This window comes from Psammomys obesus, unplaced genomic scaffold, assembly GCF_907164565.1.
Source record: "Psammomys obesus unplaced genomic scaffold, mPsaObe1.curated_primary_1811, whole genome shotgun sequence".
NCBI lineage: Eukaryota > Metazoa > Chordata > Mammalia > Rodentia > Muridae > Psammomys > Psammomys obesus.
In genome coordinates, this window is record NW_026592710.1 from 3,884,259 (window position 1) to 3,896,135 (window position 11,877).

The 11,877-nt window shown below is 49.5% G+C and overlaps 1 protein-coding gene across 1 annotated transcript in view; it reads right to left on the bottom strand.

The window, feature by feature from the left end:
• Nucleotides 1–700: 700 nt before the first annotated feature.
• Nol9 (nucleolar protein 9) overlaps nucleotides 701–11,877 on the bottom strand; it is an 18,164-nt gene continuing 6,987 nt past the window's right edge. Inside the window, exons 7-12 of the mRNA XM_055615183.1 lie at nucleotides 9,638–9,799; nucleotides 8,759–9,062; nucleotides 8,082–8,193; nucleotides 5,584–5,761; nucleotides 4,889–5,022; nucleotides 701–3,947 (exon numbers count right to left, since the gene is read on the bottom strand). Coding sequence (XP_055471158.1) covers nucleotides 3,816–3,947; nucleotides 4,889–5,022; nucleotides 5,584–5,761; nucleotides 8,082–8,193; nucleotides 8,759–9,062; nucleotides 9,638–9,799 — 1,022 coding nt within the window. The 3' untranslated portion in view covers nucleotides 701–3,815. The remainder of the gene's footprint in view (nucleotides 3,948–4,888; nucleotides 5,023–5,583; nucleotides 5,762–8,081; nucleotides 8,194–8,758; nucleotides 9,063–9,637; nucleotides 9,800–11,877) is intronic.

Sequence of the window (11,877 nt, forward strand, 5' to 3'; positions counted from 1 at the left end):
TCTCTTTGCTAGGCCACACCAAGACAGGGAAACCCGGACTTGCCCTGGGCTGCGTTCTCCCTGAGGTATCTCTTGAAGTTTAGGTGTCACTGTGTTAAAACAAAACTGTGACCTCTGGCCAGATGCAGGGGTAGGAACCTTTTAAAGAAGCCTTTTTAAGATTGAAAATGCTTTGCTTGCATGTGTATGTGTGTGCACGTGCTCCGTGCCCGTGGCAGTGGAGATTAGAAGTGGCATCCGCTCCCCTTCAACTGGAATTACAGCTGTGAGCCACCATACGGGGGCTGGAAATTGAACCTGGTCCTCTGCAAGAACAGCAATGCTCTTAACTTCTGAGCCCTGTCTCTTGTCCTGGGGTGCGCACCTTTAATTCTGGCACTGGGGAGACAGAGGGAGGGAGAAGGGGTTCTAGGGCAGCCTGGTTTACACAGCCAGTCTCAGGCTAGCCAGGGTTACAGAATGAAATCCTGTCTCAACAAGGCAATCCACCCAAACCCCTGAACTCTCCTTGGTGCACAGTCCTTTCCAGGCAAGACCCTCAGGCACCCCAGGTCCTCTGGCCTTACTCTAGCCTCAGGTAGGGAAACGCCTGGTGGGATTCCTGTGAGCCCTGAATGCATTAGCCCCGCTTCAAAGCTATTTTCATCCCAATGGCTTTTCCTGTTTAAATAATTACCTGGAATAAGATCTCTTCATACAAAAATGTTTCCAAAAATTTTAATGATCAAGTTCATAGCAAACGAGAGCGATGGCTAGAAACCGCACACAGTGGGAAATGATTTTAGAAACTCACAGAGTCAGGTGGGCGCGCACAGAATTCACAGTGCCACCTTTGCAGTGGGTACTTGGGGGCCACAGACAATTTTAAAAGCAGTATGTAGGACGTAGGGGCTTTTTAGGATGTGGTTTATCAGTGGTGGCCGCGGCACTGCCATTTCCACAGGCAGACACATGGCTGCAGCACTAAACAGGGCGTGCCTGCCAGGTACGGGGCTGGGTGTGTCCAGACACTTAATGTGGACACCATTCCCAGCCTTCTAGAGGGACAAAACCTTGACACCTGCCTGACCCTGGCTAGACCTCCTCCTCAGTGGTACAGTATGGTTCACACTCAGCTCCAACATTATATCAGGATGTCTTTGTCCACTATGCTGCCGTCCAATCTGAAGGGACAGAAAATCAAGACCAGGCCAAAAGAGGTTCCCAGCTGGAATCCCAGCCCTGGGGAAGCTGAAGCAGAGGACACAGCACCGTCCTATTATTAGTGAGTTCAGGCCACTGGGCAAAGAATGAGATGCTATGGGGCGGGAGAGTGAAGGAAAAAGAGACCCACAGGCAGGAGGGGGGATGGGCTTAGGTGTTCACTGCAAAGCCCTGGGCCCCTCCAGCTGCACCTCTCACACCTACGGATCTAGGACAGAGACATGGTCCTTTACCTACATCATCTGACTTCCACACCATGGATCAGGCTGGAAGCCCACGTCAGAGGGCCGCAGCTGCCCTCATCCTGGCCTCATTTATTCCACTCATCTCTTCCCAGACTCTGGAAAAGTAGTCAATCCAAGGCACCAGGCCTGTTCCCACAGCCTCTATACTTCCACTTTCTTGGGTCTTGAATTTCCAGTGACCACTTAAGGATGTTAATTTCCTTCTTCCCAGAAGAGGAAATAACTCCAAGAAAGTGATTCTTAGGATCCACAGAAACTGGCAACGTGGGGTGTGTTGTAGCACAGTTCTGCAGTGCTCTTAAAACAAGCATACACATGAACCACAGTTTAAGACTGCAATGGACGAGACCATCTAAAGAGAAATCACGTACATGAAACGCGATGTGATGCCAGCACTTGGGAAACTGAAGCAGGATTGTGCATGAATCTTGAGGCCAGCCTGTTCATAGCAAGATACTGTCTCAAAACAGAAAAACCCAGAACAATGGCAGAGCCAAATCTCCTCCTTGCCCCAAATGCCCTGAGCCTGTGATCTGATCACACGGACACGCTTTGCTGCAGGTCTCCTAAAGCCAGGCTCTACAGACTCCCTCCAGGAGTCCTGTTGCAGCCGCGTCTGCTCAAGGCCACCAGATCAGTGCCCACAGCTCCCTCTACTGCTGCCCCAGGTCCTTACTGGTGAGGACTGACTCGTGAAGGTCAGCATGCAAAAGCTAAAACCGCACCTTTCAAAAAGAAAAAAACCACAAACGCCTGGCACAGTGGCACCTGTAATCCCAGCACTTAGGGAGGCAGAGGCAGACAGAGCTCTGTGAGTTCAAGGCCAGCCTGGTCTACAAATCAAGTCCAGGACAGCCAAGCCAAAACAGAGAAACCCTGTCTCAAAAAAAAAGCAAGTGTGAACCCTGTATCACAGGATCTTTATTATTGTGAAGATTATTATTATTATTCAAGAAGATCTGGGCACACAAGCAGAAGAGCCATGGAGGAAGACTGTCTTAAAAGTTCTTGGCAAGGCTGAGATCTGAGATCTGAGCCCTCAGGGAACAGAGGCAGGAGGATCGATGCAGCCCTCAGAATCCTGCTTGGGCAGCATGGTAAGAGGCCCCGCCCCACAAACAAAGACTCAACACAAGCTAATGTTAGACACAGATAAAAGACAGCTAGTCTGTGAATCCTTACGTGGTCTAGAGGGACTCAGATGAACCAGGCAGCTGCAGTGCTATCCCCTAATAAGGTTTTCAGACACTAAGGCCACCACAAAGTGCCACAAAGATGGGGCCAAGCAGACAAGACTGGGCACACTCAGGGTGACAGGGCTACAGACAAGATGGAGATCATCAACAGCGCAAGTGAACAGACATTAAACCTTCCACTGCCTTGGTCTTTGGACATGATCCTGTTGGAAGGTAGAGTACTGACACATCCAGCTTGACAAGTTCCTCTGTGTTCTGCAACCACAAAATGACTGACCAGTCACTCCTCATTAGAGTCCAGCTGCAGTGGGCTTAGGTCCCTGAAGAAAGTGCTAGCAGCAAAGGTTTGCCCAAGCCAGGCACAACTGTGTCTGTTTATAGCCCAATGGGCCCCACGGCAGTATCTCTAGCCTCTTTGAAGGAGTCAGTCCGGAGGAGTCAGTCAGAGCATACCCGGCCTTAAGGAACTGCCTGGAGGCTTCCCCAATGTCAGAGCACGTCTTCAACGCAAACTTTCATGATTTAAAAAGACCCAGAATTTAACAGACCAAATATTACCCGACTACACAATTGAAAGATCCGATGGCAAAGGATCTGGCATTTGAATCACCTCACCTGATTTGTAGGGTCCACGTGGCTCTAAGCCTCACTCTCATCCCAGGCAGCTGTGCACTGTGCCCGAGAACCTGTGGGTCAGCCTGCTGCCTTGTTCTTGGCACATTTTTGTGGCCCCATTTCCTTAATTTGATCCCTATTCCACGATCATTGGAGAATTCCGAGACTCTTCCTGTTCTCACGACGATGCTAACTTTCCTCACTGCTGGATAGCTCTGCAGGCTGACCAGTTGTAAGGAGGTCCAGGGCTAAGTCTGAGATCAAACAGCCTAAGAGAAAAGTCTGAAGGCCTGTGTGGTGACTCAGACCTGTAACGCTGCACTCTGATGATGAAGCCACGAGGACCCAGAGTTTGAGGCCAGTCTGAGCTACATGAGACCCTCCTTAGAGGGGAAAAATGGAGGGGCATGAACTATTTTCAGCGTAGCACATCTTCCCATAACAGGAACAATGGACATGAGCATGATGTCCACAGCCACAAAGCCCCATTAAGTCTGCTGACTGGAGGCTTGGGGACAATGTGTCCAGGTAGAAAGTCTTTCTCTGTATCAAGGCTTTATTTTCTTCGATAGTATCTATACCCAACCAATGCATTTTTATACTCTCTTTCTCCAATTTTCTCTGATGCTCCAGGAAGTTTAAAATTATAATTGGTGGTGATGTAAGGAATTGTCCCTTCGGGCCCAGGCTGAAATGAAAACACAAAGAAACAGTATAGGCACCTGTGTGTGTGTGTGTGTGTGGGGGGGGGATGGGACGGGGACAGCAACATCGACACACAGGCGGATTCTCCCAACTGGAAGGCAGCATTGAGGCAGCTGGGCAGCAAGTCTCTGATGCTTCAGACACTTAAAATGTTTCTTTCTTTTTGTTTCTTGAGACAGGGTTTCTCTGTGTAGCCTTGGCTGTCCTGGACTCACTTTATAGACCAGGCTGGCTTTGAACTCATAGCAATCAACTTACCTCTGCCTCCTGATTGCTGGGATTAAAGGTAGTGTGCCATCATCACCAGCATTCTCTTTTTAAACTTTAATGCGTCCTGTGGGTGCTGGGAATTGACCTCAGGTCCTCTGCAAGAGCACCGAGTTCTTAGCACCACACTCTTTAAAGGACCTCTTGAGCAAACAAGCCAGCCAGCCACAAACATGCCTCCATTTCATCTGACTAGTCTGATCCCATACATACACCAAACACCATGAGACGCTGGATACACACAAGCAGGACCTCTGCCTACTCAGCCTACACTGGCTTTGGGGCCATGCAGATGAACGCCACTGTGCCTTCCCAGAGTGCATCAAAAGACTGTCTACGTCAAGCACTTGGAGAGACCAACTTGGCCTACAAATTGCGTACCAGGTCAACCAAGGCTTCTCAGTAAGACCCTGTCTCAAAAACAAACAAGACTGTCCACAGGAGAGCAGTCCCATGGAGCCCACCTCTGCCTTCACACCTTCTATTGTTGGCCTACCTGAGCTCCTGACTTGAACCTTTTGAGGCCCTCAACACCCCATCTGTGTCAGTCAAGCCACATAATCATGTGCATGTCTCCCAAAGGACCTGCTGCCTTGATTGCTGCCCTCAGCGCACTTCCTGTCGAGGTTCCCACACGCGTGTCCCACACAGACTCACCTGGTTCTTGAAAATACAGTGTGGAATGGAAATGGCGCCAACTAGCAGACAGTTCACAGTTTTTAACTCTTCGGGGGGCAAAGGGGTGAGGATGTGATAGAGCTGCTGGTCCATGTCAATGCCTCTGCAGATACCTTCAAGACACAGAGCAACAGCAGTCATTGCGCAGATGCTACGTACCCAACACGGGAAGTGAGGTCAACCTTCACAATAAGCCTTTTAATCTTTAATTCATGGGTGACCACATGGCTCAGCAGCTAAAAACATTTGCTGTTCTTGCAAAGGAGCCAGGTTCTATTTCTAGAACCCATACGGTGACTCACAATTCTATTCCCAGCTCTATTCTGGAGCTGGTAAGAAGGCTCAACAAAGCTGCGGGAGCTTGTTATTCTCCCACAGGACCCGAGTTCAGTTCTCAGCACCACCTTCAGGCATCTTATAACCCAACACACAACACCCCTGGTCTCCGAGGGTTGCCGAACCCTGTCCGTCCTCCCATTCAGCTAACAGAACAGGCTTTAGATAACTGTAACGAATGTAGAAGACCTACCATCTGGGAGCACACAGAGGACATTACCTTCTCTAGCACAGGTGTTTCATTATGCCTGGCACCAAATAATACAACTTACAAGGTCAAGGCCAGTTGAGTACAGAGAGTTGGACAGGGTAGGAGGCATAATGTACTCTCAACTCACCAAAGCCCAAACAGTCACAAATGGGGTTCTGGGCAAGCAGGATGGGACCCCGTGTGTATCCTTTCATATCATCCACAATCTTGCAAAGGCCAACCCAGTTTGCGTTCACAGCATATAAGATGTGGGTAGGGGCAACATCGGCATGAGTGACCCGGATGGCGACCGCACTGAAGGGCACCTGAGAACAAACCACAAACGCGTGTCTCTTGGGTTAACTTCAACTCAGAGGTCTCCTCCTGAGACACGGACTCTGTACAGCCCACGTGGGCCTCAAACGTGCAATCCAGTGCCTTGGCTTCCCCCCTTTCTTCCCTCTGAAACAGTTTCCCTGTGTAGCGCTGGCTGTCCTGGAACCCACTCTGTAGATCTGCCTGCCTCTGCCTCTGCCTCTGGAGTTAGAGGTACCTTCCCTTCCATCATTCTCCATGTCCTTTTGATTTACATGTTATTTTTGTTCTGTTTTGTATTTTTTTTTTTTTTTTTTTTTTGAGACAGTCTCACTATGTAGCCCAGGCTTGTCTGGAGTTCTGATGTATAGAACAGGATCAAAGCAGCGATCCAACAGGGTACCACATGAGGCTCCACCTTGATCTTTTTGAGAAAAAGGCTCTCTTACTGAACCTAAAGCTTGCTGATTTGGCTAGACTGACTGGCCAGCAAACCCTAGGGGTCTTCCTGTCTCTATTTTGCCCAGTTAGAGGCATGTTCCAGCATATCCCCCCAAAATCTAGGTTTTGAAAGCACAAATTAGGGAATGGCCTAAAATGCAGGAAGCCCTGGGCTTACCCTAGCACCACAAAACACTGGGTGTGGTGCCGTGTGCCTATTCTCACAGCACGTGGCAGGCAGAGGCAGGAAGACCAGAGGGTCAAGGCACCTGGGTTATGTATTTCCCTTCTTTCTGTACTTCTATCCATACTATCTTCACTCCTTTCTCTCCTCAACCTAAAAACAAAACCAGGGGGTGAAAACACTAGCAGCAGTGTCAACCTGCAGGCTGTAAGGACATTTCTTTGTAGACTGAATAGGAAAGAGCTGCTCAGGCTTAGACCAAGACAAATCAAGGAGCTACGGATATGTAAAGCCACCCTAAGGCACAGTTTACAGGACAGCGAGGATGTAGCTGGAGGGGTGTCCCAGCAGGCGCTGGCAGCCGTGGGAGAGCCAGCTGGCACTGCCATTCCAGTCCTAGCCCAGCTGTCCTTCTGGGGCCTGCAGTGTTGACTGGCTGTGTGAATATGAATTTGCTTTCTTTTTAAAAGCAAACCCAGTGAAAACTGCCCATCATCTTCATTAACCCTCGAAAGGACAAGAGTAGAGAGAGCAGAGCATGGAGATCTAGGGCTTGGCCACCTGGTTCCACAGACAAACACAAAGTGACTTTTTTTTCCCCAGAGACATCCAGGTAATCACGCCACAACAGCTTTCTCATGTATAAAGGCTAAGGCGCTCTTGTTCTGCTTTGAAGATGTATGCTGACAGCCCTTGCTTTGTCTTCAACGCCGTTTTTTTTTTTTTTCCTTGTGGTTTTCGAGACAAAACAAGCTGCTGTTGCTGCTGCACACGTCTGTTGGTGGCTTGAGTGACAATGGCTCCCATGGGCTCCTAAGTGTGAGTTCTTGGTCCTCAGTTGCTGGAACAGCTTTGGAAGGATTAGAAGGTGTGGCCCTGGAGGAGGCGTGTCATGGGGGTGGGCTTTGAGGCATTTCTCGGTGCGCCTCTGCCTCCTACTTGTGAATCAAGATAAGGTATCTCAGTTGCTTCTGTTACTAACACCTTGCTCTGCCTTCAGGGACTCTGAGCCTCTGGAACAGTAAGCCCAACTAACCTCTGTCTTTTACAAGTTGCCTTGGTCATAGTGTTTTGTCACAGAAATAGAGAAGTGACCTAAGACTGTGTGTGTATGTGCACACGCGTGTGGCACGAGAAGACTGGGCCGAGTGTCCACACACTGCACGGAAAGGCTCTGGTGCAATCATTGCTCACCATTTCCAGCACCCTAGAACCTGACACCACAAGGCTCCCAGAGCGATTCCCAGGAGTTGTAAAGGCGTTGGTGTTGGAGCCCAACAGGAATAACTAGGTGCACGAGAAGTGCTCCAGGTGCCACACTGCCAGGAAGGGGCATGGAGCCCAACAGCATCCTGAGACATCGGGTACTGCCCTCATGCGGCTGGAAAGTGCAAATGCTGGAAGTGCAAAAGTGACCACCAGGTCAGATAACTTAGAGCTAACATGAAGCCACAATTCACGGCAGACGGTGGGCTTGCCTGCCAAGGACCAAATACCAGCTCTGCATCTTCTGCTAAGCAACCCAGCCTCACTGATCCTTAGTCTTCCCATCTGTGAAATGGGAATAACATACAAACCCACACCTCAGGGATGTTCTGAGAATTAGGCAAGCAAAGAGTCATACAGCAGTAGACAGAGCACTCAGGACACCGGAAGTCTCCAGCATCTTACCCGTATCAGATAATTTCTCCCACAGCTCTGATTACCTGGTAGGGTGTCAGGCTGTGCAAAAGACCAAGTGGCGCTGGCCCTGGAGGTCTCAGCTGGCTGAGGTAGCCTAACACTGCCAGATCTCGGAAAATCTTGTTGTATTTGGCCCTGAAAAGTAGAGCAGAGCAGGGTGAGCAGAGGACGACAGCACACCTCACACAGGACAATATCACACCTCACACTAGCTAGCATGCTAGACCTTGCTCTTTCAAGATGTTCCCAAATGCTAGGGCTGCAGACATAGTTCAGTGTTAGAGAAATACCAGCATGTCCAAGACCCTGGTTTAATGCCCTCACTACAGCCACACATGTATGTACACACTCATGCACACTCTCCACCTAAAACCCTGCTCTCAGTCTTTCAAACAACAGGAAACCTAAGGCCCCTTGGCACTGGTCAGCAGAACTAGAAGGCCTGTCTGCACACTCCCAGCAGGAAACACCCTCCTTTCATGTGTAGCCGTGGAAACCTGAAAGTCTCAGCAGAGTTATTCTCTGTGTTTGTTTACAGAGCCTTGAACTCACGATGCCCATCTTGTCTCCCAGGTGATGGGGTGACACATAAGAGCCAGCAAGATCAGCTGCAGGACTCAGTCTTCCCGAATAACTGAGAACAAAACCCTTGGCCCACTGTAGGAAGCTCCATTCCCCACCCAAGTGATACTTCACTTACCTATTTTTTTCATTTTTACTACATAAAAATTCTGAGTGAACAGATAACAGTTTATGTCCAGTGAAGACTGCAACTGGACTAGAGTCCTTCTCTTCATCAGTAAATTCCAAACTGTCTCCACATTCTGGTATTTCAAAACCTCGGTATCTCCTTCTGATCTTGCTTTTTGTATACAGGCCATCTGTAAAATCTATGTATTCAGGAGTGAGGCCCGGCATTTTTTTACCCCGACCAGAAGACAGCTGAACGACGTAGTTGGGACACAGCAGTCGGATCAGGTCCACAATCAGCAGCAGCCCATCATCTGTGAGGGGAGACATGTCAGCACAGTGCAGCATGAAGACAGGCAGCATATGCACGCCCACGACATCTGCCGCCCTCTTCTGGCTTCCACGAGCACTGCATGCAGCGTTTGACAAAACAGGAAAAGCAGTCCAGTAATTAAAAAATAACCAGCAAAAGCCAGGCGGTGGTGGTGCACACCAAAAGTAGGCAAAACTCTGAGTTCAAAGGCAGCCTGGTCTACAAAGTGAGTTCCAGGACAGCCAGGGCTACAGAGAAACTCTGTCTTGAAAGACCAAAAATAAGTAAGTAAATAAATAAAGTGAAGTAAAATAGGCAACAACCCAAAAGCCCTGGAACTAGAACTGTGGCTCACTTGGTGGAATGCTGGCTCAGCATGATGGTCCCGGGTTTGCTCCTCAGCACAGCAGAAAATGGACCATGATGAGAAAAGCCTTTCTTCTCTGTACTGGGAGGTAGTGGTGGCTGCCCTCAGCCACAGTCTACCCATGCATACCCTCACTTGAGCACTACAGCACAGACATATGGAAACACCACAGGACACCCCAGAAACTGGCAGCATGTGTCCATGCTTACCCGTTACCCAGCCCATCGTGTTGATGATAAGGGGGGACTCTCTCTTGTAATCTCTCAGCACGTATTTGACGATCTCAATGTAATTCTCATAGTCACTGTGGCAGTTCATCTTCCCGTAGTACACCATCTTCTGTGGCCTCCTCGGGTGGGTGTATGGTGGCCCTACAAAAACAAAAGCAGGGGGAGTCAGGGACCAAGCATGTTCCCAAAACATACATTGCTCTAGGCCAGCAACCCTCAACCTTCCTAATGTTGCAACCCTCTAGTACAGTCCCCAACCGTAAAACTTTTGTTGCTACTTCATAACAAACTGTAACTTTGCTACTGTTATGAACTGTAATGTAAGTATCTGATGTGCAACCATGTTGGGGGTTGCAGGAGGGGAGATCTTTCATCTGTAGCACTGTCTTGCAAAAGCAAGCATGCCACAGCCACAAAACAATGGCCAGGATTCTGCATCTCTGCCAACAATCTTAGAAAACCTTAGATCACAAACAGGAAGTGCCCCAATTTCACATATGTACATCAGTTCCAATCATGTTCTGACATGCTACATATGTTCCAGGCGATTGGGATACAACTGTGAATGTCTCACCTTTCAGGGCTTACAGCTTATTAAAAATTCAGTGAATGACCTTTACGAATCCCCTGCTGGGTGGTGGTTTAATCCCCAAATCTGAGAGGGAAGGCAACTAGAACTGTGCAAGCTCCAGGATAGCCAGAGTCACCCAGTTAGAGCCCTAGCACCCATCAAAGGGAAGAAAAAAGGACAGAAGGAAAGCAGAAGGAAAGCAGAACAAGGGCTCGGCGGCGGGTGCACACGCACTACTCTGGCAGAGGACCTAATCTGGCTCCCAGCACCTGGTATCAAGAGATTGACAATCAGCTCTCACCCCAGCTTCAGGGGAACATGAAATCTTCTTCTGGCCTCCACAGACACTTGCACTCATGAGCTCATACTTCCCTTCCCTACATACACATAATTAAAGATAAATCTTTAAAAAAAAAAAAAGGCTGATGTGATGATACAGCTCATTGATCGTCAGTTCCCAGGCCCTACATGGAGGAAAGAACTGACTCCTACGGCTACCATGTGATTTCCACACATGTGTGATGTCTGCCAACACACCTGCACCGGCCACCATTCAGAGCAAGTGTAAAATAAAATTTAAGAAAGACAACAGAAGCCGGGTGTGGGGGTGCACGCTTGTAAATCTTAGCACTCCTGAAGCAGAGGCAGGCAAAGCTACACAGAGAAAAGTGTCTTGAAAAACAAAAAAACCCCAGAGACTTGAGAGGCATTCTTCTGAGATGCAGAAGCGGCCCGCCAGCACCGAGAGTATAAACTCTCAGGAGGTCACTCAGTATCCACAGTCGCGGAAATGCAGAACAGTGCATCACACTTGCCTGCTGGTCTCCAATCAAAGTCACCACCACGGCAAGAAGCCAGAGAATCTGTGCACACTACTGCCGGCAACTCAAAAACGCCCGACAGTTTCTCACAAGTGCCAACAGGAGGCTGGCATGTCATCCAGTGCACATCAAGGCACAGGAACCCCAGTGAAAGCACGGTCCTGACTGTGTCCTTGTCTGCTGTGCTCACGGCAGCCATGCGCACAGCGGCTAAAACACACAACTCCAGCGGTGGCCTGCAGACTCAGCCTGTACTCTGACTCGGCAGAGGCCGGCCCGGCCTCTGCCACCCCAGGGGGAGGGGGCGGGGAGGTGAGCATACCTAAAAGCTTGCAGGCCAGCTACTCTGGAATATGCAGTGCAGCAGCAGAAAAACAAGAGAGCCTGCCTCCACAAGCAGGACGGAGAGAACTTGAGTTCCTCTCATCCCCACAGCGTACTGTAGGTCACGCACACAGCCTCACCCACAAGAACTCAACAGCTGGATAGATTAAAAACGTGCCACAAACACACAATGGGTGACACTCAGCCATAGAAAGGAAACGAAACTAAGGCTGCTCTATTTCTCTGCATGTGTCTGCGTGTGCAAGTTGATTTGTCTCTGCCTCCCAACCTGTCATAGGAGCACAGGAGTCACAGACATTACCAGACCAGGCGTGTGTGGCAAGGGCTTTCAAGCCATCTCCTTGGACTGAGATTTTGACACATTCCCTAACCTCGAAGCTAGTGAATAGCCAGTACCAAGTGATTCACCAGGTAAATTCCTGGGGACAGAACTAGACTAGACAGTAGCTAAGAGCTGGGGGGGGGGGGGGGGGGGGGGGGGG